Source organism: Leuresthes tenuis, unplaced genomic scaffold (genome assembly GCF_036924035.1).
Source record: "Leuresthes tenuis unplaced genomic scaffold, fLeuTen1.0.hap1 SCAF_4, whole genome shotgun sequence".
Classification (NCBI taxonomy): domain Eukaryota; kingdom Metazoa; phylum Chordata; class Actinopteri; order Atheriniformes; family Atherinopsidae; genus Leuresthes; species Leuresthes tenuis.
Window position 1 is genome coordinate 5,009,522 of NW_027325358.1, and position 27,216 is coordinate 5,036,737.

Here is a 27,216-nt window from a genome sequence, read left to right on the forward strand (position 1 = left end):
ACAGCTGGTTAATGTGCAATAATCTGTGTGAAATCGCTCCGGGATGAGAAGACGGCAGAGGAAGGCAGCCTGTGGACAGGGCCGGCTCTGACCTACCTGCATTTCCAGCTTTGAGTCCATTTCTGTCTTACGTCATCATAAATGATGTATGTATCCTTCGGGAGCCAAAGACTTTTAACTTTTAGTCAAATTGTGCATAAAGTATTTTAAAGGTCGGTAAAAAAACACGTTTGTCAAAGTCTCTGCTTCAACCTTCCCTTTGCAGATGAGCCTTCATACTGAGTGCTAATAACTGTCTCAGTTTATTTCTTCTGTCAGGGTGAGAGCAGCGGCAGAGGAGTGTGATCATCACCTTCTCTCTGTTTCGGAGCATAATTTAGCACAAACTTGCTTTGTTTAACTTTGTGGAGAGTTGGATTGTGAGCTGATGGAGGAACCGTGCAGTGTTGGTGCAGATCAGGATCACTTTAGGGCCAATTAAGGCAAAGAACGCGTTTCTCACCTTTTCCAATCGCACCGCTGTGTTTTCTGTCGTCTGTGCAGGTGAAGCTGAGGAGGAGGACTAAAGGAGAAGTGTGGGAGGTTGTGAGCAGGCAGGACACGGATGAGGCGTTGTCGGTTCTTACCTCCGTGACACAGGTGGAGAAGTCTGAGTGTTATCTCTACATTGCATCACTACATCATAAAAGCACATTTTCTGACAAATGCAGCAAATAATGATCAGTTTAGGTGATGTTCCACAGTAAAGACTGGAGAACGAACTGAAGCATCTGCAGTTTGAACACAATAACTCCGTCTTTTATGGCTCTGAAGGATCACCACATGACAGATTTGTCAGACTTTTACCAGAGAGCATTGTCTGCTCCACCTGAGATGAGCATTGTCTGCTCCACCTGAGATGAGCATTGTCTGCTCCACCTGAGATGAGCATTGTCTGCTCCACCTGAGATGAGCATTGTCTGCTCCACCTGAGATGAGCAGCCCCACGACTCTTCTTAAAGTTTCATCTCCTCTGAAAGATGTAACGAGATGAAAAACTGACATAAAAAAGAAGGGAATTAGAAAAGGAGTTTAAAAATCAATTCGTCTGTGGAGTGTGGCGCCCTCATGGTGTCATGGAGGATATTCCACAGACAGGGAGCAGCGGCACAGAATACCTGCCCCCCCCCACAGTGCTGAGACAGGTTTCAGTGAGTAGATACGATGATCAGTAGAAAAAGATGCTTGTTCAGAGCTTTCTGTGCTAGTTTAATTCAAGATTTCCAGAAAGCAAGATGAGCATGAGCAGGTGATTTTTAAGGTGGGAAAAGGTCATTCTTTCTAATTGGAATGCCATTAAACCAATTAACTTAAATCAACACGCAACACCTTCACTTGTTTCCTGATAAAAGCTTCGTAATTTGCAGAAATGACAAACAAAAACTCCAAAGAACGGCTGATTTCCAACAAAGCAGCGCTGAGGTTTTCCTGTAAATGATTCTGTTGGCACCAAAGCATCTGTTAGTAACGCAGTTAAGATGGAGCAATCGTGTTTTTGTTTCAGTGGTGTTCCTGTTCAGCATTTTAAAGCATTTCTGAGGAGTTGAGCCTCTGAACTGCATCCACTGAAAGGGCAGATAAGTCCAAAAAACTCCAGTAAAATGTGCTAATAGTCCAGTATCTGTTCAAGTTCACATCCAAGGATGACATGAAGTGTTTTGATTTGAGTACATCTGAAGGTGAACTTGTGTAGCAGAGCATATTTGACTTGTTACTCGTCTTTCGACAGGGTTGCTCCAGCCAGAAAACTCCTCAGACCGTCTGCAGAGACGCCCAGTTTCCAGAGAACGTTCAGCCTGTTGTCTCCACTTCCCCCAAAACGCCAAACCCCCCCAACACCAGCTCAGACCCCGATCTGCTCTCCAGTGGCGGCGTGGTGCTAAACCAGTGCGACGAGCCGGGGTCGGCGGCGCTCCCTCCGCCTCAGGGCTCTGTGGAGGAGACCGACGAGCAGATTGAGAGGCTGTTGGAGGACATCATGATGGGCCTGAATATTCTGCCCAACATGGATAATAACTGCAAGAAGTCGCAGCTGAACCACGACGGAGCGCCGGCCTTCTGCCACGTCCCTGGCACAGAGGGCGGCGTGGAGCAGAACCACGTGCACGCTGTGGTCGGCGCAGCTGGGTGTGTGTTCTGCCAGGATTTGGGAACACAGAGCACACACTCATCAGCAGAAACAGGTACAGGCGGGAGAGGGGAAGGATCAGCTGTTTCTTGAGTTCTGTTTTCATGTCGTCAACAAGTAGATTAAGATAGTTTCACACGAGGAGACCAAGCTGACTTTTCCAGAGTTGTTTTATTCTAAATTTCACACTAATGTGGCCCAGAAGAGTGAGAATGAGCACATTTTGTCTGATCTGGTCTAAACCCAAAGGATCCCCCCGTTGTTACCTCCTGAACGGTGACGGTTATTCGTTCATCAGACACAGTGATCAGACTCGTAGGTTGGTGGCACCTTGTCAGCATGAGGTTGTCTCCTCTCCAGTCTCATTCTGCTGTTACCCTTCTTCAGCTGATGGTTGGAAACTGATGTGTAACCTTGGACCCGATCCTTCCACAGCCTGAGGACCAGCTGTTAGCTATGGCAGTAATTTCCAGGACAGGACCATATCTTTGCTATTTCACGTCTAAGAACCGCTTACTTCAGGGGCTGAGAAAGGGAGCGTAATGATGAAACTTTGTAACTGAGCCTGTGTAAAAATAAACTGGTTCTTAGAGGGCAGCAGAGCGCCTGGTTCAGGTTAGTTGATGAGAGGTCTGACTACACACCTCAGTGCAACCTGCCATTTAAGTCGGCTGCTTTCACATCCACATAGAAGCTGTGCTCTCCCCCTCGCCACCAAAACTTTATTACCCACCTTTTTCAGAGAAATCGGTCACACCTTTAGCATTTGTGTCGGCCTGTTTCTGTAAAGTGAGTGAGCTCATCACCACAGCCGAGGTGTCCTCGAAGCCGAAAAAGTGCAACACTTTGGATGCGGAAAGTGAATTTTCTCCTGAATCACGGTCGTATGCTGACTAAATCGATACCACCCCACCTTTGTAGCTTCCCATGTTTTTCAGATCAGGGGACTGCAAATATTTGTTACTCAATAGCACAGGAAAAATACTTTTCATGGTTCTCGTTTTGACTTTATTCTTCATTTTGATGCAAAAGTCCACTTTTATTACTTTATTTCCGCTCCGTTTGTGCATTAAAACACATTTTCACTGCGTCATGTTTGAACAAGACACCCAAAAAAATTCAAGTAAAAATAAGTTGAAACTGGGCGGGTCGGGAGCCACTGAAATACTCAGTTCTCTATCTACCCCCCCACGCTAACGCAGATCACCTCAGCTATCATCATCCCAGAGGCACTGATCAGTCTTTTTCCCACCTGTCTTCCAGGTATCCATTGTTGTTTTGGAGCTCAGAGCCAGCCGAGCTGCCCAGGCCTCCCGGCCGCACAGCCGGATCTACTGCTGCAGCAGCACCGCTCCAAGTTTGAATCATCAGTCAGATCACCGGGGCACAGTGAGGCAGTGAGCATCCAGGACGGGCTTTCATCCAAAAGTGAAAATTCTATCTGTCTTGTACCCACCCCGACAGGATCCGACATGCCTTTAGCTTGTTTACAGCAGCCGTCCTCCCAGGAAGATCAGACCATTCTGGATTTTTTACCTCTTTCGTGTGGAAGCGAAACGCACTCTGAGCAGACTCTTTCCTTATCTTGCATAGATGACTTGAGGCTTCCTGAGCGTCTCTCTCCATTAGAGCCATGTACCTCTGGAGCACAAGATGAGCCTCTCCCCCACGGCTCAGCTAACCCTGAACACGACCCGCAGAGGCAGCCACTGCTGCACAGGCGACCGTGGCTCGCAGAAACCCCCGGGTCTCTGCAGTTTCCTCTCAGGGCTATCGCAGCCAATAAAAGTCCGGATCCAAACAGCTGTCGCTTGAGTCCCGCCTTCGAAAAGGAGAAAGACACCAAACTAGCAGCAGAGCTTAAATCTGAGCCCAACAAGACGAAGGAAAGTTTAAAATGCACCCAGCATGATACCACCGAGGATGCTGAAGCACCGAAAAGGAGGGGGAGAAAGCCCAGAGGTTTGGCTTCCAAAAAGTCAAAAGTCAGTGACGGAACAAAGACTTTTTGTTTCGTCAGTTTGTCAAGTAAGAAAATGCTGGTGAAGGAAAGGGACCAGACCAGCCTTTCCAACAAGTTCTGCACCCGTTTAAGGAAACTAAAAGAAGCCCCAGCTGGGAGTGAGAAAACCAGAGGGCCTGAGGCTCTCAGCACCGGGACGACTAGGATCAGAACCAGGGGCTTTGTGAAGAAATCTCAAGAGAATGCAGGTAACACAATCCCAGAAATGTCTCGTGTTTTAATACCAGTCGTTCGCAGAGCTGTCGTTGTGGATGAACAAGGAGGCTCGCTCCCGAGGCGTAAGCGAGGAAGGCCGTGTAAGATCAAGCTGGAGGAGAGCCTGTCGGGGAACCTTCCCGTCATCTCTGAAAACAAGAGCCACGGCGAGGCCAGCGAGCAGCAAGCTGACAAGGATCCTCCACAGGTGGAGGAGGAGGAAAAAGGCAAGAGAAGGGGCCGGAAACGGAGGACGAACACAACAGAAGCAGCAGCAGTTCCCCTGAAGAAGACCGCCAGTGATGAATGCTCTGTGGAGGCTGAGGGAGACGATAAGGTGAAAAGTGTTGGGACACCTGAACGTTCGTGGATGGTCACTCTGAAGGAGTTCCAAAAGCTCATTAAGCGGCAACACTCCAAAACAAAGAAATCGAACGAAAGCCAGGAAATCTGTAAGCCTGTAAGGGAGGAAAAGGAAAAGAGAGGGGACACGCTGGGTGGATCAGCTGACGAGGCGGAAATGGACGTTGAACAGATGTCAAAGGCACAAGATCAGGTATTTGTTAACGTCACCGTCGATGAAAATCACAATGAGCTTTTCAAGGCCGCTGCAGCTCAGCGTAGCAGAACCCAGCACGATGACACAAGCGGCTCTGCTGGTTGGTTGGGTCATCCGGTGTCGTCTTCTGGTGTCCTGGAGGAAGAGCAACCGCTGAAGAGCCCCCATGAAGGTACTGCAAGTTATCTTTTTCTACCGTAAGGATAGATTCTGACGCGCAGTGAGCCGCAGAAACGGCATTAATGGTGCCGCCCGAAGTGGCTACAAAAGCAGGCAGCTCACGTGTGTTGTATGTGTGAACTGGGGCTAAACTTCTTTTTTTTTTTTAATCGATACCGCCATATACATCGTTATTTTGTTTCCCATTAAAGTATACATTTTATTATCTAATTTTTTTAGCAAACTTTGAAAAGTCAGATGTTACAATTAGTGGAAACACATAATACAAAATGATGCCGGGGGGGTCACATTATACAAAACAGTGATAAATTAGTTCATAAAAATGTATATAAAGTGCAAAGCTCAGAGGTTTTGATGGTTTTTCTGTTTTATAGAATGTAGGATTGTTGTAATTTATTGTTTGAGCTTCTCAAAAATGAAAAAAGACGTTTTTTGATTAGAGAATTAGAATTTGTGTTGATGGTATTTAGCAAGTAAAACAAGCAGGTTAATGATGTAATATTCACAACATAAAGACACATTTGTGAAATGTTTGTTTTATTTCCGTTTGTCTGGTGGTGTTGTCCTAAAGGTTCAAAGGTCAGACCACCGTCCAATCAGCAACGATTCATGTCAAATCCCTTTAACATCTTTCAGAACATGATGTGTATTAAATGGTATCGTATCGTTGGCTGAATGTCGTGTATCGTATGGTGAGATTAGCGTCTCGCTGCAGCCCCAGTGTCAACAGCTGCAAACAAACATACAGCAGCTGTGATCAGCTGTTCACTCAGAGCAGTAATTTAGTTTTTTACTCAGCATCTGAGATCAATAAATGAGAGAGAAATGCTTCTGCTCTGTCCGACCGTATAATGGAGTTTTCAACCTCTCCCACCCATCACTGTTCTGCTCTGTCTGTTAGCTTAAAATGAGAAATAAATGTTTTCCTGGAGTTGATAACATCTTAGCTGTTACTGCAGTGCCATTAAACCCTGAAGACAGTTTAAACATATAAAATGGTGATTAGACAGCTGCTTGTATTCGCTGCTGCTTTCAGAAAACTGAGACTCTTTAAGGACTCTTTTATTACTGCTCTTCATGCACTGTCCAACACGCTTTATGGCCGTCTTATTAACAGATTGACTGAGCCATTAATGTTCTGTATGTCGTGTATGAAAGCGGCTCTTGGGAGACCTACAGCAGCCTGTACAGGTGGTTACCCGGGTAACTGTCGGACAGACGGAGCAGATGTGTGTTGGATGTGCAGAGCTGATCTATTGATGCTTTTTTCAGTAGAGTGCAGCTCCTGAAGCGCATCAGGATGACAGAAGACGCTTTCGGCAGCTCTTTGTCATTTCTCTTTGCACCTGGATCGAATAGTGATTCTTCTGGGCTGTTTATGTTAAATGCAAACTAAAATCCACAAACTGCTTCTCACATCTGACCCAGATGTTCCAGGGGACTCAGTGGGGTGGGGGGAGCTGAGTTGGTGTTGACCTGTTTGCTCTCTTTGCACATTTATTGTTTTCTGACGGTGGGAATGTGTTTTAAGACCAGCCTCCTAATGCACTTTATTCCAACAGACTGTTGTCATTTAGGCAGCTGGGTCACCAGAGAGGTTCAACAGAACGTTGAAGCCATTTATGACCTTTCTCTCATGCCTGAAAAGGGCTGAAGACGATGTGCAGCAATCGTAATCCCTGCTCGGAACAACCTCATAGCTTTGCTCTATCTTGCAATCAGTGAATCTGTTGTGAAGCTTAATTTTTGATCGTTTGTGACTCCATTTTAAAAAATATAATAAATAAATGAATAAATAAATAAAATTAATTAATTAGAGGCTTTGTAATTAATTAATCGAAATGAATCGCATTTTAATCGCATATAAATATTTGATCTGAGAACAGTGAGAAGCATTTTTTTTCACATGGATGTTAGTATACCATTGAATAATGACTGAAGACATAAGCTTAAGCTAAAAAACATCGTTTATTATTTTTGAAGGTGGTACTTAACCAACCGCACTCTCATCGACGCTTCCATCCATTCGTCAGTTTTTATTAAATTTACTTTTTTATGCCTTTTAATGGACAGGACAGATAAAAAGAGACAGAAAGCAGAGAGAGGGGGAATGACACGCAGTAAAAGGCCGTCCAATGCGGGATTTGAACGGGTCCAGCAGCAGCGAGGACTGTAGCCTCTTTACACGGGTCACCTGCACCATCCCATCCGTCTGTCTTTTAAAGCAACATTTCCCATCCACAGGGCCAACCAAAGCGGTCTCAACAGCTTCTTCGTTCATGTTTAACTATTGTTCGCTGTGGTTTGTTGTCGTCTGAAGTCATGGACGTTAGTTGGTGCTCCAGTATAATCGGTATGCCTGAAACTCATCCAGTGAGAAACGTTCTGCGGTGCAAAAATAAGCGTGATTAAATTCGTTAAATTTTGCATAGTTAATTAATCTTAATTAACGCGTTAAAGTCCCGGCCCTAGTTGTGATATTATATTTTGACCTTTTTTTCTGCTCTGTTAAATCTGTCAGAGCTCCGTTTGTAGCTAAGATTCCGATTTTAAACATTGCTTTTTTTTTCCCACTGTGTCACAGTTTTTAAGCTCATTTAGAACAGAAAAGATATAAAACTCTTTGTTTAGTTCTGAGTTCGGTCTCCAAACCCTGTTGGGGGAGACCTGAACTTCTGAACTAAGTTTTAAGAAGATGATAAACATTAAAAGTAAATTAACTGCAGCGTTTCTTTAGAGCTGATCTGTAAATGCTTCCAGCCTGTAATGATTTGTCAAGTTTGAACTTTGCAGGACTGCGCTGATGTTGGTAAGTTATGCCTGGATACTGGTACTTAGAGATGGCTGTAGATGCATCACTTCCTGCTTGTTTTCAAGCCTGGAGTCACTTTTTAGGTCTGTTTGGAGCCAGAAGAATGAATGACAAGATTTGGAGAAGAAGGTGAAGCTGGAGAATGATACTGTCTTTAAACTGAACTGATGGCACCATGATGAGTTGTGGGAAAAGTAATTTGTTGTGCTTAAATTGGAGCGTAAACTGACAAAAATCGTTTTTGTGTCTCTGTTACTCTAAAATGTTGTTTTTATTATCATTCTTGCAGGAGCGTTCTGTAGCTCAGGAGGATCAGATGTAACTCAGTTTGCCAGCAGCGACGAAGACGCACCTCACAGCGACTCCTGCGTGCCACCACAAAACAAGACAGCAAACTCTTCCCCCCACATCCCGAAGAAACTGGGCCCACCGGCGCCACTGGCTGATGAGATCAGCGTGAGCTCAGACAGCAATCAAAAAGAAGAAGAAGAAGAAGAGGAGGTGGATGTCCTGCTTTACTCCCCAGAGAAAGGACCCCTGAACAGAGGGTGTGAAGATGGACCCAGCAACATGGTCATAATATCAGATGAAGAAGAAGAGGAAGATGTGAATGAGATTGATGTGACTGGAGATGAAGCCGAGTGATATTTGTCTACATGCATTTTTTCACTGTTAGTTCAGCACTTCTGTTGTGCCAAGTCATGTTTGGGAGTTATTACCTCTGCATGTGCAGAAATCAGCCTAGTTTTTCACGCCTGTTTAGTTCAGTATGTGCGGTTAAAATGGGTGTTTAATTCCCATTAATAACATGCAAGTGGAAAAAGTTGTTTCCATGTTCCATGTTGGTCAATTTTACACTTTTTACATTTTCTGTACAGTTGATCATTTCAGACCAATTAGGTTAAAAGCACTTCATGTAAGTAATTATTCTGTAAGAGTTTTGGTTTATTTACAAAGCACATCGTGTTTTATGTGAAGTACATAAATATGATCGATTAAAACCAGTTTTCATGAAAGTTTCGTCTCTTTTTCTTCTCCAAATGACTGGTTTGTAATTTTAGGAACCGACCGGTAGAGGGCGCACTGTCTGTGACTCTAGCCTTACGCGTTTGAATGAAACTTTATTGACAGCGGAAGTGCAGGAGGAAATGCTACACACGTGTTTTCTCGCAGATTTTTGAAGGTTACAGGAGAAGCAGCGGTTAGGCTTTTTGTTGGCTGTCCGTAGAAGAGGGTCACCGGGACGGCGTGGTTGCAGAGGCCGGGTTTAAGCACGGAAACGCGGACATGGATCCCATGAAGGCGCAGCAGCTGGCGGCGGAGCTGGAGGTGGAGATGATGGCTGACATGTACAACCGGTAAAGCCTCAAGCTAAACACGCTAGCGGTCTGATATGTACATCATAAATTATGTGTCTAACTATCGCTGCCTTTATTTATCTTCGTTAACCAAGCCAAAGTGTTTAAAACAATTTAATTTCAAATCTGCTCATTTTACGATTAGATCATGGTCTAATTTACTCAACCGAAGAAGTCTTTAAATTTAACTAAGACAAATGGCCTCGATCAGTTGTTAGGTTTCCCTTAATCAGGACATGATAAATACAAATATTTAGTTCTTTCCAGGACGTATATAAAGCCCCAGATGAACAACAACATGACATTATAGACCTTGTCTTAATATAACTAAGCTAAAATTCAGAAACTGGAAAACTGCATTAGCAGTATTTACAGCAGTGGTTTTCTGTGTGATGTTCTCAGTGTCTCACATCAGCTTCAGTTCATTGAGGTTTGCAGCATTTATTTATTACTTTACTTTTAGGATCCCTCTGCAACATTTCAGCAACGTTGACTTGGAGGTTTGTGTGCTTTTTCCTTAGGAAAATATGAAATATTTTAAGATTAGTATGTTGAAGCTGTCATTAGCTGCTCCAAACATTAAGAAATGGAGATTTTATTGATTTTAAAAAAAAAAAAAAAAACCTGCGTGTTTTATGAGGTTTTAAATCGGTGTTTAGGTCGTATAATGATTTTTTTAAATTGCACATTGGTTCTATTTGGGATAACTGGAAACATCTCCTCGGGATGGCTGCAGGACCAGCTGTGCTGGAGGACATCAAGTCAGATGAGCACAAATTACTCCACAGTGTAATTACCAGCAATCTGAAAACGTTTTAACTTGAACTGAACACCACAACAGTCATGAAAGGGGGGTTAAAGTAGAATGGAACTGCTTTCCCTCATTCCTGTAGGTGTACTTGAATCATCCATCATCCAAAACGTATCATCCATATTATTTTCTCAGCAGCTGGGTGGCTTTTAATGTGTATTTGTATTGATTTGAATGATCTTGTATAACAAAACTAAATGGAAAAATGCATCTGCCAAACATCACCTGATAAAAGAAACTGTATTGTGTTAAGAGGACGTTGAGAATAACGGGAAAACATTTGAACATAACACCCAGCAGTTTGCTGCTACATTTACAAACCATCTCAGCTGCTGATCATTCAGGTAAGGCTGGAAAATCTGTCAGTAGTCTGAAACAGATATGTTCTTGCTTGAAAGTTGCAGCCAAAGACGCAGTTAATGTGTGCGAACGCAGCACAGGTGTCCAGAAAGAGGAATATGGGGGGAGGTGAAGTTATTTAATGAAAGAGATTGTGGCTTTGCAGCAGCAGCTGTGGGACATCCTCTCTCTGTTGGTAGCTTTAAAACACACCTGAAGACTTGTTGGCTGCATTTAATTTGCTTTTAATGCGTCTCTGCTTGTATGTTTTAGTTTCCTTGTTTGTGTTCTGTTCAGCTGTTTTGAAATAAATTTGATTTGAAAATGGACAGTAAGTACACTATAGCATAAATCCTGTCATTCTGTAACGGGCCATCCGATGCGCCTGCTGTTGTCATGCTGTGCACCTCAGAGCCTCTGCAGGTGAAGAAGATGCAGTCCACATCAAATCTGCTTCACTTTAATTTACTTCAAATTCATGTGATTCAGCTTTGCAGTTTTTCCTGTTTTCTTGTTACCAAACAATGAAAATGAGACTCCAGCACATGGAGCTGTTTTACCAAATCAAGGTGTATATGAGAGCACTGCTGGGACATGATGAAACGACTTTAACTTTCTGACCGACTTCCTCTCCTCTCAGAATGACCAACGCCTGCCACAGGAAGTGCGTCCCACCACATTACCACGAGGCAGAGCTGACGAAGGGCGAGTCGGTGTGCTTGGACCGCTGCGTGGCCAAATACCTGGACCTGCACGAGAGGCTGGGACGCAAGCTCACAGAGCTCTCCGTCCAGGATGAGGAAGTGATGAGGAAGGCAGCTGTTGGGAGCGGATAGAGACGCTGATGAAGGAAACAGAGCAGCGCTGTGGGGAATTCTCAGTTTAAGGGAGGGGATTAGCTGTTGGGATGAGAGACTTGTGTCTTAATTAGAATAATAAACGAAAAAAAAAGTTACGTTAATGGTGATGAGGGTCCATTGGGATGAACTACCTCCTCTTCTGCATCAGAGGATGAAACAAACAGCAGAGGAAGCAGCAGAGCGCTCTGCAGATGTGAAAACTGCTCACATTTGATCGAGCAGCCTCTCTGGATCTTTTACTCATTTCACATCCAGCTCAAGACGCCGCCTGCTGGGAACTAACCGGAACCGAGGAAGGCCTAATATCATCTCTGAGCTACACTTTGTGCTTGTTTTCCTTTTGTCCAGAACTGTTGAACTGTTGTTACTGTTTGTCTCTTGTTGGACTGCATATGTGGTTATAACAAGCTAAAAACCCCACAAAGAGTGACTTAAATGTAAGCTTTGAGCTTTTATCATCATTAAACTTAGGTGACTTTATTCAGTTTAAAGGCATGGGGAAGTAAACACTGGCTCTTACCATGAGGTTGTAACTCAAGACGACATTCAGGTAGAGACAGTTTTTTAATGTCCAACAGCGGACATCATAGTGTCTGCCTTCTGAAACACAATAGATGGATGGATGGATCGGCGCATGGATTATCAGTGGCAGTATTGGTTGAGCCAAAATGTCTTTTTTATTTGAGACGCATGCATAGTTTACCCTTTTTTGACAGGATGGTGCTGCTATCTCTGTCCTGAACCTCTTGCCGTGCTGTGTGTCGGTGGACCATGTTTGTGGTGTTTGCTTTTCATGTGCGAGCCACGGCAGGCGCGCTGTACTTTGCGTGAACTCCTCCAATAAAACGGCATCATCCTGTATGTGTGCGTGTTGACTCGTCTCATTACTCTGCTTATTGTGGAAGAGGCAGGGCTTCAGAAAAGCCTACCTGCGCCTTTAACGCGCTCAGACAGCCAGAAGTGGGAAGTGAAGAAAACTAACTTTCATTTCCCCCGTGAAACTTTTATTTATACCTGCTGCTTGCGTCGGAAAGGGGAACCAGCAACCACAGCCCAACTGCGACACAGTTGGGTTGTGTCGCAGCTGGGTGGACAGACCTTTCCTTCTTAATCGTCGCGTGCGACTAACACGGTAAGTGATCTCTCTCGGTGTCAGTCGATAATACAATACGGGCAAGTTATTCTTAAAGAAATAGTAGGACAATATGGGTCATATCCCCTTTCACAGCTGCCTTAGAATGGAGGAAATGTTTGACCCAAACTTGTAGTCCTAGAAGTGGAGGGGGTGTAACTTCTTTCCTTTTCATTCCTTTTTTATTACACGTTGCATGTATATTAACCCAATAAGCACACTTCTGCCACCATGATGGGGAAAAAGGATCCAAATTCTTAAATAATCAGTGTGGAGTTACAATGGTCCGATACCAAATCCTGCCTGGATCAGGTTGGTTAAATAGCCACTTTTAGGGGTTATGTACCCCACTAATTGGGAGTATTTAGGTTAAATGATCCCAAAAAGAAAAGGGACGCCCTGTCCTGCCAGCGGTTAGGATTGGGACTAAAAGCCTGAGCTACAAGGTGCTTCCTAAAGTCAAGGAAAGGTCCTTAACAGCTGCCGTTTCCTGGGTGTCATGTCATCAGATGTCAAGGATCCTTCCAAGGACTCAGTCCTCCGTTCTGTGTCATTTCAAGGATGCCCTTTTCCGTCCTTGGCGTTTTTAAAGCAATCAGTCAGTGTTCGTGAAGGAACTGAAGTTCAGTTTAGGAAATGAACTGCCTGGAAAGGTCAAACATAAGCCCTCACAAAGTCCTGGAGAGAAGAAAACCAGGTCACAGTGGGCTGAAGAGAAGCAGCCATGCCATGAACTGGATGGTTGGATGAAAGTGAGATTCAGAGATGAATCACTGCTTCGGACAAGAAGACGATGCTGGAACTTTAGTTTGGTCCAATGAAACATAGAAAGCTGACTGGCTGAAGGAAAAACAAGCACATTCCACCATCATTGGTGATATGGGGCTGATGTCAGGTAAAGGACCAGAGGACATGGCAGCCATTACCTCTACAGGAGATGGCAGGTGGACTCTGACACTTTCTTCTCTTTCCATCGGTCTAAAGGATGTTTGGTGATGCTGAGGACATGTTTCAGGATGATAACGCATCTTTACGCAGAGCAAAGTGTTCAAACTTTTCTTGAGAAAAGACATCAGCTCAATGACACGGCCAGCAAACAGCCCAGATCTTCAACCGGACTGGAAATCTATGGTGGAAATTAAGAAAAAAATAGGAAAAGGTCCATGGTGAGGCGAGAAGATGATTGATAAAGAGTATTGTTTTTCATCAGTTGAAGTCCTCAAAGTTTTTTTCCAACTAACAGTTAAACTGTTGCCGTGACATTTGATTTTATGCATTTATAGTAGCACATAATGATAGATTATATATGTCAATCCATCCTCCATCTGTGCCATATCCGATGTGCACAAACATCCTTGAAATATCATGGAATACTGACTTGATACATCTGTTGGAGTTTTTATTTCAGCAAGGTTCACACGACAAGGCTTTAAGCCAGAGTTCTACGTCACTGACAAACGACCCAGATCTAAGGCAACTTCTGGAAGAAGTATAACACACATGACAGACAGCAGAACCGATGGTCTGCTTGGACTCGGGGAAACGATTTCCAGCTGAAAATATAGTATAGATAGAGTTGAGAAAGGGAAACTGGAGGGAAACAGGCAGTCCTCTAACGAGCAGCTGAGCGAAACGGACACCAATCAGGAGCCTCCTGCGTCATAATGAAACGTTAATGACTCGAAACAGACTGAGCTGCAGAACAGCAGGAACTGCTCGATAAAGATCGGTTAGATGAGAAAAATCTTCTTATGTGTGACAACCCCCCACCAATCAGTCATGTTGTTTTAGTCCAGAACACAAATAGTTTTACTTTGATGTAATAAAAAAAAACTGAGTAAAACAGCATATTGTATTTTTAAAAGAAATCACCAATCAGTCATGTTGCGAGACTCCACCAGAGCTTCAGAAGTGCTGAAAAGATAAACTCGTTATGTATTAAGGACAGTACGAAGCCTCCATGACACTGAAATTCGGGTCGTCTGAACTTTAAAGCATTGATGCTTTAAGTGTTCTTCCATACATACAAGTTATTTGACAGCTCTTTGTTAAGATAATGAGTATTTTTACCATTCTATCGTTTCTTCTGTAAATATTTTTTAGGATAAAGATAAAAGTAATTGATCCTGAAAACATAGTTTTACTCTGATGTCATAAACATCTGAGAAAAACAGCATATTGTATTTTTTAAAGTTGTGAATATTGAAGAAATCATCAGTGCTATCCACTCTGGATTTATTATATTCGAGGAGGATGTTTTAGATGAAGAAGGCGAAGTTTACAATAAAAACGCTTCCACATGTTTTTCACATAATCTAATTCAGCACCAGCCCAGGTCCAAGTTTATCCTTAATGATGTAGTTAATCCATATGTGGACTCAGAGGGGCTTTGCAAAGAAAAAAAAAAAGAAACTATAACCTCTTTCACTGCTGAGGTTTTATATATTGGGACATAAAAGTCACCTGGTGCTCACCAGGTCTTAAAACGAGGTGAATACACCCTCAAATGTGACTTTATTCAACACTTATTCGGTTTATTTCATAGGTTTGTATGACTCCTGTGCTTGTAATTTGTTTCAAACACCTTATCTTTGCTGTTTACATTTTGTTCAAATATTGGTAGTTATATTTATTTCCCAGGTAGTGAGACTATGAATATTTTATTATACCAATAAAAAGACAGATGGTGCTGTGTTCAAGAGGTGGTGAAATATTTTTGCAAATGCACTGACATCATTTAAGAGATTAGCAGCAAGGGGGAAAATAACTTTTAAGAAGTAGATACACTGGTGCAGATTTATTTAACGCTAAGATTTGGTCCTAATTTCATCATCATGCCCTGTTTTATAGAAGCAAAAGAGGTTTCAGTTGTGTTTTACAGTTTGAGAAAAAAAACACCTTTTAAGGGATACAGGCAGCTGTGTTTAATGGTTTATCTGCTGTACTGATCCTTCTGGTCACCAGATGGAGGCAATGCAGAGAGAAGAAGAGATCGGAGAGGCTGATGAGCTTCTAGCACCTCCTATTGGCGACTTGAACGAACTGCCAAATGTGGACCAAGAGGACAACATGCAGGGCCAGGTGAGCGCCGCTGCCCACAGAGAAACTTCACACTTCAGTCTCTGATTGATCTGTTTTGAGCTCAAGGATCTTTCCTCTCTGAGGAACTTCTTATCCTGATGTACTACATACAAAATCTTTGCCTCTGTCATGCTTATGCATAACTTTTTTTCTTTCCTCTCAGATGGATGAGTTTTTGGGCCCACAGACACAGTACAATGAGGAGGAGGAGGAGAGGAAGTACTACAGAAGAAAGAGGCTGGGAGTCATCAAGAATGTTCTGGCAGCCAGTTTTGGAGCCATGATCGTGTACAGTGTTTACATGGGTGAGTTTGATTGGTGAAAACACTCTTTCAGACTCTTGAATGAGCCATTTTTAAATCTTATTTTGTATGTTTGCGTGCTGCAGGCCTCTTGCAGATGCAGCTGATCCTTCATTACGATATGACCTACCGTGAGGTGAAGTACAGCAATCTTGGCCTTGAAGACATTGACCGGAAGATGCTAATGGGCATCAACGTCACACCGATCATCGGGCTCCTGTACACCCCCATACTGATCAGGTAGAGTCACACGCATAAAAGCAAACATCGTTCTTTTCCTTGAATGCCTGTACACCCTCTGCACACATTGTCTGCCACGCTCAGGTTTCTTGGTACGAAGTGGATGATGTTCCTGGCCTCGGGAATCTACGCACTCTTTGTCTCCACCAATTACTGGGAGCGTTACTACACATTGGTTCCATCAGCTGTGGCCATCGGTGTTGCCATCGTGCCGCTCTGGGCCTCCTTGGGAAATTATATCACAAGGTGAGAAACTGGATGTGAAAGGGAAAGCATACTGAAAATCAGTCATTTGCACATTATTACACTTTAATCCTCATGTAGCCAAAAACTGGAAACATGATCAACCACTATGTGCAGGAGATGCCTCCTCTGACTGGGCACAAAGTATATTTTTCTTTTTTCTTCCTCTAAAAACCTGTTCTTGACTTATTAGGCACCTCACATCTGTTCATAAAGTAGTGCAACAACACTTTGTAGTGCTTCGAGGTAGTCTCTGGTTTAAAAAAACTTTTCAGTTTCTCATATATAACACCAGGAGAAACAGGTTATTGAAATCCAAAGCTCACCCTCAGGCTCTCTTTACCTCCTACGTACTATTTGCGATTTTATCATATCTTCCAACTATGCCTTACTCTCAATGCAGGATGGCACAGCAGTATTACGAGTACGTCAACTACAGGGAAGAGCACGTTCAGGAGCAGAAGAAGCTGCCAAAGGGCGCTTGCCACAGTTACATCATTGTTTTCCAGTCAGTCTTCAATGTCATCTTCAATGTAAGTCTAAAATAGACTTTTCTTCTCAGTATTTTCAGTCATTAATTTCCCCTGGTGGATGAAATCTGTTGAAGTTGAGCCAAATACAGCTTAAGGAGCAAATGAGCATGATTCTTTTGTTTGTTTTGTTCTTCTTCCTCATCAGCTGAGCTTTTTCTTTGCTGAGTTCCCCATGCGCCTCGTCCTCAACAAGCACCTGCATGAGAACGAGCACATCCTCCACAATGTGAAAAACTGCGGTAAAGACGCCTTGTTTTTCACCAGTGAAGCACATAATAAATACATACGATGTTCTGTTCATGAGAAACAGAAGTGAAAATTATATTCACTTCCTTTCCATCTATAACGTTCATATAAGGTCAGATGTCAGATTACTTTAACATAAAAACGGAAACAGGACAATCTCATAAATCCTTCTACCATCACCTCTAAAGATCACTATTAAACATCATGTCTTATGTGTCGAATCCATACAAAAATCCTCAAAACTCAATGTATTTCACTGACGTTTATACCTTTAAATGTTGTGGATATAATTACTTTTTTGTCTAATTTAGTATTCAGAGACAAATTCACACAGAATGTGAGCTTATATTGTCACATTGTGTTCCCTGCAGCTGCCTTTTTTATGCACAGAACTAGAATCCATACTTTAGGCTAATGTTTCTTGGATATTTAAATGCATTTCTATTTCTTTACTAATAGGAGTGTTTGGATTTCGTGGGGGGGTCTGATTTTGGCACATTTACCAGCTTGTTGATCAGCAGATCTTGCATTAAGCTGTGCAATTCAGTTTCTTCTGGAAAGGTCCATCTTCTCATAAACAAAACAACACATAAACTAATCAAGCAGCATCAGTGGTGGGCAGAGGTAACAGGAGAGCCATCCTTACGAAATGGGATGGCGAGCTGGACCCTGCCTCTGGTGCTCAGACAGCTGAACAAGCGAGTATTTAAAGTTTATGGACGCGTTGGGATGTGTGGACTCTGAGTTAGTTTCTAATTTGAGTGTTAAATTCTGCTTCTCTAATACAGCACCCAGTATTTTATAGTGGAACCTTGTAGAGTTTATTTGGCTTATAATTGCAGATGTTTCACACACTCTGCTGCTGCGATGAGCCTTGTTGGCCAAACAAACAGCTGTTTTTAGGGTAAAAGCTAATAAAGCCACATCAGTCCAGCTGGACACCAGAGAGACAGTTCAAACTAATTCCAACAATTGAGCAAATACTAAACTAATGTTAATGTGGTGGGCAGATAAAAGGCTCTAAATGGAGTCATACTGTGGTCTGTTTCAGCTTGATGTGAAAGATTTTTACTTTGAAAAGTGTCTTGCACTTTGATGTTTTCCTGATGCTCCTCACAAATCAGCAAATACAACGCTTCAACAAACCAGTTTCACAGTTTCCCCGTTAAGTGGAAGTAAATGTGCTGCTGTTCCTTTTTCTGAGCACTGAATCTTTGCAGGAACAGGGCCTCATATTTAATGTGAACAAAAAGAGGAAGCAGAACTATGGCCAGACTGCACCACCACATGACTGCCGTCGACCTCAAAACCACAAACGCACACCTTCATTTAAGCTGCTGCTCTGTTAGTTTCAGTGTTTCGGTATAACCAGCCACTTTGAATATTTATCTGTTAATTACAGATGACTCAGATCTGACTTAAAGAACCTGAGCAGGACTGAAACAGGCTTCCCATCTGCTTCCTTTTCTCTGACACACAGGTGCATCAATCACTGGCGTGATCCCCGGCTTCAACACCACTGTGCTGATTGACCTGCCCCGCTCCATGATGCTCATCCAGGTGGAGAGTGTCCTCATGGGCTTCGCTTTTCTCTCCATGATCATCGTAAGAGCTCTTCAACGTATTCCCAGAAGTCTCTGGCTCTCTTGAAGTTAACATGTTTAGATGTTTTTTACATGACCTGGATCGATCTGGATTATTTTTGTTGTTCATTTCTTTAATGACAAAAGTTTAGGTTGGATAAGTTTAAGATTTTTTCAAGTCCAAACTTTTGCCCCCATGCAGGCTTCACTCTTAGATTAACACAACATGCTGCATGGCTAATGTATTTGCAAACAGCCGTCTGCTTAATACTTTCCAAACATTAACAGTATGTTCTTTGCTTTTTAATGCTTGACTGACCAACCGGATACAACATCTGTTCAAAAATACGGAATCACCCATCAGTCACTTGTTTTATCTTCTTAGGAAAAGAAAAAAAATCCCTCAAGTAGAGGGAAAGATGATGGAATCACCTTGTAGTTTGTATTTCTAAAACAATCCTGCACAAACTTTAATATGCAAACGAGTCAGCAGCTAAAAGAGGCTACTAAATGAACTGAATGGGGGATGAATAAAGTATATTTCTGTTCTATTCTATTCTAAAAGAAAGCGCTTGCAGGGCTTAGGTAGCTTTTCCTCCCAGCTGATTGAAAGGTAAAACAGTGTAAAGGATTAGAAAACTCCTTCAAGAAGGTCATTTCAGCTCTGAGTGTGTCTGAAATGGGAAGCTTGTAAAAGGGAAACATGCAGGTGGACCAATGAGACGATGAGACTTAATAAAAATATCAAAGCTGTGAGCTTTAAAACTAGAACAATAAACACATTCGTGCTAAAAACCCTCCCTTCTACAGCTTTTTCACTCGAAATGGGACACATCTCTTAAAGTGAAGTGATTCTAAGATAAAGTCACTTTTCTTATATGTTGTTATTGTTTTCCAAATGTTGGAGTTGGTTATTTTGTCTTATTATTTAGGTTACAGACGCGTATCCACAGAGTTTAGGATTCAGTCAGAATGACTCAGGATAGATTATTTTGTGTGTGCTGTTAATTCCTTGTTCCTTAGTTCCTTGTGCTGTGTGGCCCCGCCTACCGCCCAACAGAGGAGATCGACCTTCGCAGCATCGGCTGGGGAAACATCTTCCAGCTGCCTTTCAAACACCTGCGGGACTACCGCCTGCGACTGCTCTGCCCTTTTTTCATCTACAGTGGATTGGAAGTGCTGTTCGTCATCAGCGGCTTTTCCCTGGTACTGCACTGTTACACGTACTTTTAACAGATCAAAATGTGCAAATCGTGTTTTTGGCCAGTTTGAAATGAGAAAGGAACGGACAGGAAACTGATTATTTTGATCCATCTCTCCGTTTTCCACAGTCTTATGGTGTCTGCATACTGGGCCTGAAAAAACTGTGGCTCCTGATCGCCGTCTACGGCCTCTCCAGCTCCATTTTTTCCTCCCTCTCTCTTTGCCTCTTACGCTTCCCTCGCTGGGTGTGTCTGATGGGTGGCGCTGCGGTGCATTTTGTGCTGCTGATCACTCTCATGGTACTGTCTGTAGAACCCAATAAGCCTCAGTACCTGGGCCCCCTGCTGGTGATCTCTGTGCTGTGGGGACTTGGCACTGCCCTGAACAAGACGGGCTGCAGCAGTAAGTATCCCCTGAGGTTGTTGTGTCTGGGTTATAACATGTTCACACATCACTTGTGGTAGCTTGAACTTGTCTTTGTGTGTGCCAGCCCTTGTTGGTTTGCTGTACGCTGAGGAAAAAGAACGCCTGGACTTTGTATACGCCATCTATCACTGGTGGCAGGCTGTCGCCATCTTTATAGTTTACCTCTGGTCCCACCTGCCAATGAGGGTAAGTGTCATCAATTAGTTCAGAGCATTTGTACCGTGTGTCTACAGTACTGTGAAAAGCCTTGAGCCACCCCTCAGTTATATATATGTGCCAGGAAAACAGGAAAACATGGGGCTCAAGGCTTTTGCACAGTTCTGTAAGTCTTGAGATTTCCCTGGATTATTTTTTGTCCTTCACATTTAGGCCAAACTCTCCATCCTGCTCGCCACCTTGCTGCTTGCCTGCTACTGTTATTGGATAATGGAGCGTCGCATCGCCAGGAAACTGCCGCACAGACTGCCTCGCATACCGCGCCCACGACACAAGGTAACCAATCACAGCGTTTATGCATCCAATTTGAAGAAAAATAGAGTTCAGCATACATTTTGCATCATAGTCGACCCGTTTTTGGCTTCATTGTTTTGCATCACCTCTGCCAGAACTATAAAGTGCATGTTAAAAAGCCTTCATGTGAGCATGTGTAAGAGCGCTCACATTGGGGCACATTCACATACATCAAATTAGTAAGATTATTATTAGATTAAACACAAAAATCAAGACATTCTCCACTTTTGAAGTTGAGTTTCTAAACACAAGCCATCTATCAGAATTATAAATGAGTAGATGTGCTTCTGGGACATTTTAAACAAACCAGACTGATAACGTTGTGGGAAACAGGGCTGATTGGTGTCAGTTGCATGTGACTTTATTTTAAATTACATGGTTATATTTACAGCTAGTTGTGAAGGGGCACAATTCTCTTGTGGTTTCCATCTATGTAGCAGCAGGTAATGGACTTTGTTTGCTGGAGCATTTTGAGGCTCACTGACATGCAAACTCATTCAATCACATGGGACATGGAGTAAGACACCTGGTGCAATTAATAATGAATTTTCATTGCACTGACACAGATAATTGTAACTTGGAAACAGAAATATGTAAAAAATATCACACACGATCAGTTTGTGCCCCACAAACGACTTGGGCTGAATTGTGGTCATGTATACTAACTATAAGAGATACAGAAGTAGTACAGCAGCTAAAAGAGAACACTTACAAATTAAAAAGACAGCAAACAACGTGGAAGTGTTTCTGCTCTGTAACCTGGCAGAGCTGACATTTTAGGAGCACAGAGTTCATGTTCTCACTGCTGTGTGGAAGTTTCTTTTCCTCAGTACTCACATATCTGAGAGAGGAAGTGCTCTGTTGCATCTTGAAGATGTGTAACAATGGACTAAATGTTTCTCATAGTACTAAAAGTATCCATTTCATCCTGTACGGGAGGCGTTGAATGGATTTCTGGCAATGAACATATGAGTAACTATCAGAGGGAGGTTATGGAGAGGGCCAGGTCTTATCTTAGCTGCAGTATTTAGATTAAAATTTTCTTTTACAGCACAAGTTGGATCTGTATTAAGATTAAGCCAAAGTTCTTAAATGAAACAAATCCCATCGGAAACCAGATATCTATGACTCAAATGGTCCGGGGTGCTCTGTACATGCTCCAAAGCTCCATCTTTCTGCATTTTTAAAAAATAAAAACAGTAAAGGTGAAGTGTAAAGCTGCTCTCATTCACGTTTCTTTTGTCAGAAATTGTTTGTGTGATAATTTGATTCCTCTTCAGTGTTCATATACTGGGACAAGAAAAGTGGGTCCCAATAGATGTCCATGTTGAGCTGAAACTGTAACTAACCGGGATTTATGGAATACGTTATTAACGCTATAGTGAAAGATTCTACAATCAGCAGATTAGTCGATGACAGATAAGGGTGTCAGGATTGGCTATAACATGCATCTCCACCAAATTCTGATTCTTTCTAAGCAAGAGCAGGTCGTGGCTCATCACTTTTTGCCAAATAATAAATCTCAGTGTTGAAATATTTGCACAGAACTTTGGTCTTTCAGCACCTGTAGAGGATAATATTGGGAAAAGTTTCAGGGAATGTGGGGAAACCTCAGTGTGTAAAGGCAAGAGACAGATCTGACTTCTAGCTTTTAGGAGAATGTCTACTTATTATAGCTTCATAAACATAAACATAGCTTCAGTTCTGCATTAAAGAGGTTTACATAAAGAATTTTGTTCCCCTCTCTCTTATATCATGTTATAAAGTTTAAACTTTATAAATATGGTGCTTTATGAAATTTCAACTCCTGCAAACAGAGCTGTATCATTTGCTTCCTTGGTTGATCTGAACTGATTGAAGTCTGAACATCTCAGTGGTGACTTAAAAGCTGCAACATTCTTTTTCTTAGGTTAAAGGCTACCGCTACCTGGAAGAGGACAACTCGGATGAGTCCGATTCAGAACGGAGCGAGGAGGATGACGAAGACGCTGAAAGGAGAAAGGAGGAGAACGGCGAGCATGTTGTGGAGGAGATGGGAGCAGAGGACGGGGAGGAAAGGGGCCAAGATGCTGGGGCCGTGGGAGCTGACTCACCCAGAGCCTGGAGGAGAGGAGCCATGGGTCAGCAGCGCAGATGGGAGGACGCTGATGTGAAGCAGGGGGAGGAACATTAAGAAGAGTAAGGGTGGAGAAAACGAAAGGGAAACTGGGTGAGACAGATAGTACAGGAGAGGAGAGGTGAACATGGACTTGATGCTGTTGTATTGATGACTCCGTCCTTAAATACCACACTGTACGAAACAAACAGGGCCTGGACTGGGATTATTATGGGATGATTATGATTAGTCCCGAATCGTGAGTTCAGCAGCAGCAAACACAGCGGCATGCAAAAGATTGGGTCAAACGTTCTGCTGCTGTGAATGATTACAAACATTAAACAGATTACTTTTAATCTTTTACAGATTAAATTCTACAGTAAATTCTACCACGGCTTTCAGATACTTTTTACAGGACTTTTTCGGCTCTTGTTTGCTGGGTTTTTACTCACAAACTTACTTAAAACCTTGCTTGGACTGCCTCTTTGCAGCCCGTGCACAGATTCTCGATGGATGTTCATGCCCATCGTGGATTACGAGCTGTGTTTAGGGAATATTGCTCTGTTGTAAAAGCCATTCTCTTTTCATCTTCGGCTTTTTGAAAGATTCTGGGATGCTTTGCTGGTATTCTCGTAGGAAGCAGGAAGATTTATTTTACAGATAACTTTGTTGGAGATCAGCAGAGCACCGCTCGACTCTGCTGAATCCTCCTCAGAGTCTTTTTGTTGTAAAACGGGGGATTTCCTCCACCCAACGAGCACTTATGTTGCAGAGTTTTCCTTTCCTTTGCTATTTCAATACACAATTATTAGGAATACAACGATAAAAGATTGAAGAACAAATGATTGGAATGAAGTTCGATAGATAGGATTAGAATAAAGTATGAAGTATGATAGGAAAGCCTGGAGTCCTGGAGCCAGGAGAAGCTGGTGGTGGTCATCAGATGAGGCTCAGATGAAGGAGAAGCTGGAGTTGGAGGGAGGTGGGATGCTGACACATGATCTAGAAGGTCATGACAGCAGAAGTGATCATTAAAATGGGAAGCTGAGAGAAGAAGGAAGCGGGTAAACTATTGGACTAAAGTGGTGACAACGTGGGAAAAAGGGAAGGGAGGAGGAGGAAACCCAAGAGGTAAGAAGGAGTGACTGAAACGCACTGAAATCTGAGGAAAAGTATCAGATTTTTATTTATTAACTTGAACAAAAAAAAAAAAAAGCTTTAAACTTTATGACTTTCAAAGATATTCTACTCTGATCAATGTTTGACGTAACCAAAGCTCAGGAAACGGTTTAAAACCTTTATTTTTTTTTTCTTTTTAGCGGCTCATATGTCCCAAATCTGCTGATAATTGGTTATTTTAGTTGCTTTTGTGCTTCATCGGGCAGAGCAGAGCAGAGCACTTACCTGCAAAGAAAGAACTGAAAAGGACAGAAGAAAAAAAATAGATTTTCTGTTTTTAATCAAAATGTGAAGTTTGCTTTCACAGAATAAGAATCAGAGAGAACGTCTCAATCCTGCGGGACGTGAACAGTGTTTTTATGATGTCTTTATTTATCTTCGGTCCTTGGATTCACATTTATCAGAGAAAAGAAAAGTGAAGTCTTATTATTACAGAAGTTATACATGAACATTAAAATTGGCTACACATGTGGCAGGTACAACCATGTAAAGCTATGAATTATACAGCAGGTCTGGTGGAGTTCAGCAGGTCCAGATAAGTTTAACAGGGAAGTCGGTTACAGTGTTTGATTTGTCTCATTTAAATGAGACTCGTGCACATGAAACACGAGATACAGATGTAGTCTAGCATCTTATTTGTGGTAATGGTGTTAAAGCACACCAGAAAAGTTTGTGAACCTTAAAACTAAATGCTTCTTCCTCATTTTGAGGTACATTGACATTTTTAATTCACTTTATAGGGCCCTAAAAGCTTCCTTGGAGCAACTGGGGGATGAGATGCCACCGTTTCCAGCCCTTTTTTCTTAGTTGGCTATTGATGGCATCCTTTTTGGCCTCTTCGGCATGACAACAAATTGGTTTCATGTCAGTGGTGTTACATCCCACATCTGTACGGGGGAGCCAAAGAGCGAAAAATGAGCCAATAGGAAAAGCAATCACACATAACTGAAGGAGTTGTGGTAAAACTGTGCTTAAAAGTTGATAGTGAGAGTAAGTACTTAAGCTGTTACAGTAGTAGCAGAAGTAGAAGCTGTAACAGTATTTGCAGTATTTAGATACTGGTGGCTGGACAAGGAACAAAGAAATAAAATCAAAAATGGATCGTCTCACAGGAACAGCTCATGTTTGTACATCAAACAAAAGCATCAATTCTTTTAATGATCTCAAAAATAAATGTGGCAAAAAATAACCAATCAGAGGAGAGGAGGGATCACACACAGTCTCAGAAGCCAACATGACCGGGGAGCTTACTGAGCAGTTGCTCATATTTTTCTTTTTGCTCATGCCAGAGAAGCTCCATCACAAAAATAGTTTTCTACATACATTTTCCGTACGCGTGTTTGTGCCGCTGCCGCTGCTATAAAGCAAAGTACCGCATGCCAGACTGATCAAACCAAATCATTATGGGGTCACGAATGTGCAAACTAACTTTGATGGCAAAGTCAGCTTCAGGGTGATTTTTGGGTCACAAATGTGCGGTTAGTGTAGCTGAAAGCTCACTTTTGAGTGCAAAGCAAAAGCTAAATGCTCAACTTAGGCCTGAAAGGCCTTAAAAGTATTTAAAGGTGTGACAACATTACAGTTATTAGAGGTCTTATTTGAACTTTTTTGTTCTTTGTCGTGACGCAAGAACTGCTTTGTCCGTGCTGAGTCATTGTTCCTAATGGACTACCAGAAGATCGTTTGATGTGTCGAAGGCGGTAAATTACAGGTGTGAATAATAGCGTTAATTAGCTGTTTCGGTTTCAGGGTCTAATTATTTTGCATGTGGGTTCGCTCATGACGATGTTGTGCCACGCTGGACAATGAAATGTATCAGAGTCATTGTTAATACTATTCATAAAGCCTGTGTCTTTCCTCCTGTGGCAGGTTGAAACATCTGCTGTGAAATAGAGCTTGTTAGACCCTCTATTTGCTTATTTAGTGACACAACTCGTTCACAGCAGTTTTTTGGCATGTCAGCATGGAGGCACAGGCGCCCTAATGATGGCTGCATCCCACTCCAGGTGAGCGGATGCTTCTGTGGGTGTTCGTTCATTGTCATGGTTTACTGGACACCTAATAAAACTTTACTGTCTATAGTTACATTGAGTGTAATTCAAAATAACTAATTTTCTGGAGTTTTTCAGACCCACAAGCTGTCATGCTCTCATTGTAAAGGTTCTATTTTGGAAAATGTTTGTAGGTTTCTGTACATTAAAGTTTAAGGAAGTTATCCTGTAGTTCACAAGTCATCAATTTCTATTTAGACCAGCCGAAAAACTCAGAGTTTTTGCACCAGCTGCCTCTCTTTTAGATACAGCTGTAATTAAAGATTGTGTTGGCATTAGCTGCTGTTTACTGTGTTTCTTTTATTTGGTGGTGTTTGGTGTTTTCAAGTCACCCGCTTTATATCAAGTTAGTGATGAAAGCCAGACACCTATCACCATGGAAACGTCCTGGTACGATCGATGCAAAGAATAGCAAGACAAAAATAGTAGTTCTTTGGAGTCATTGTGATGGAACTTTAATACACCCACACATAATTAAACCTCAGCGAAAACAGATATAAACTGCTCTCAAGGTAAAAGTGCAAGCTGCTAAAGAACAAAAGCGCCAGAAGTTTATTGGAGAAACAATCTTATAATGATCCTTTTAGTGAGAACGGGGGTCCATATATTGAATGTTCACAACAACGGCCGGCTTTGTTTTAGATTCCTCCAAATAAGAAATATCATCAATACCTCACCTATAATTTATGAGGCAACTAACTGTTCATCACAACCTGAACGAACAACAAGAGGGAAATTTCCTTTCTGTACGGTAAACCCATTTTACGCCATTTCGTGCCAAAATCAGGACTTCTGGGGCAGATAAGCTAGACACTGAAATACGTTTTTATAGCATCATTCCTTCTGGTCCATATTTGACCATAAATCAAAGGTTTACAGAAAAATCGTAGAGCCAGACATGTTTCATGTATTCATTTGGGACATCTGTGAACTCTCTTGTGGATAGACATATTGCTCAAGTAATCTCACTCAGCACGCTGTTAGCAAAACGCTTAACATATCAACACTTCATCCCAGAACATTCGTCTGTTTGTAGAATCAGTGAGCGCCGGCCTTCTGCTCTCCTTTGTCACATCACAGATGCTTGA

At 42.4% G+C, this 27,216-nt stretch overlaps 3 protein-coding genes across 3 annotated transcripts; all 3 read left to right on the plus strand.

The window, feature by feature from the left end:
* Positions 1-1,115: 1,115 nt before the first annotated feature.
* Positions 1,116-8,841, plus strand: LOC140305186 (uncharacterized). Its single transcript, XM_072383940.1, has 4 exons — positions 1,116-1,190; positions 1,769-2,222; positions 3,431-5,116; positions 8,226-8,841. Exons 1-4 carry the CDS (start codon positions 1,116-1,118, stop codon positions 8,579-8,581), a joined length of 2,571 nt encoding a protein of 856 aa, XP_072240041.1. The 3' UTR covers positions 8,582-8,841.
* Positions 8,842-9,070: 229 nt separating this feature from the next.
* timm10 (translocase of inner mitochondrial membrane 10 homolog (yeast)) lies at positions 9,071-11,711 on the plus strand. Its single transcript, XM_072384232.1, has 2 exons — positions 9,071-9,294; positions 11,085-11,711. The coding sequence occupies exons 1-2, from the start codon at positions 9,224-9,226 to the stop codon at positions 11,278-11,280; spliced, it is 267 nt and encodes an 88-aa protein (XP_072240333.1). The 5' UTR covers positions 9,071-9,223; the 3' UTR covers positions 11,281-11,711.
* Positions 11,712-12,221: 510 nt separating this feature from the next.
* On the plus strand, positions 12,222-26,406 carry unc93b1 (unc-93 homolog B1, TLR signaling regulator). Its single transcript, XM_072384231.1, has 13 exons — positions 12,222-12,436; positions 15,401-15,517; positions 15,681-15,822; positions 15,906-16,059; positions 16,144-16,305; positions 16,706-16,835; positions 16,981-17,074; positions 18,562-18,686; positions 19,688-19,870; positions 19,996-20,269; positions 20,358-20,479; positions 20,663-20,785; positions 22,713-26,406. Exons 2-13 carry the CDS (start codon positions 15,401-15,403, stop codon positions 22,974-22,976), a joined length of 1,890 nt encoding a protein of 629 aa, XP_072240332.1. The 5' UTR covers positions 12,222-12,436; the 3' UTR covers positions 22,977-26,406.
* The last annotated feature ends 810 nt before the right edge of the window (positions 26,407-27,216 follow it).

Excerpts from the sequence above, each read along its gene's own strand:
- LOC140305186 (XM_072383940.1), top strand. The coding sequence starts at position 1,116 with ATGGAGGATATTCCACAGACAGGGAGCAGCGGCACAGAATACCTGCCC. Across the intron at positions 1,191-1,768 it reads CAGTGCTGAGACAGGTTTCA|GGTTGCTCCAGCCAGAAAAC; the intron begins GTGAGTAGATAC and ends GTCTTTCGACAG. Across the intron at positions 2,223-3,430 it reads ACACTCATCAGCAGAAACAG|GTATCCATTGTTGTTTTGGA; the intron begins GTACAGGCGGGA and ends CCTGTCTTCCAG.
- timm10 (XM_072384232.1), top strand. The coding sequence starts at position 9,224 with ATGGATCCCATGAAGGCGCAGCAGCTGGCGGCGGAGCTGGAGGTGGAG. Across the intron at positions 9,295-11,084 it reads ATGGCTGACATGTACAACCG|AATGACCAACGCCTGCCACA; the intron begins GTAAAGCCTCAA and ends CTCTCCTCTCAG.
- unc93b1 (XM_072384231.1), top strand. The coding sequence starts at position 15,401 with ATGGAGGCAATGCAGAGAGAAGAAGAGATCGGAGAGGCTGATGAGCTT. Across the intron at positions 16,060-16,143 it reads TACACCCCCATACTGATCAG|GTTTCTTGGTACGAAGTGGA; the intron begins GTAGAGTCACAC and ends TGCCACGCTCAG. Across the intron at positions 17,075-18,561 it reads CCACAATGTGAAAAACTGCG|GTGCATCAATCACTGGCGTG; the intron begins GTAAAGACGCCT and ends TCTGACACACAG.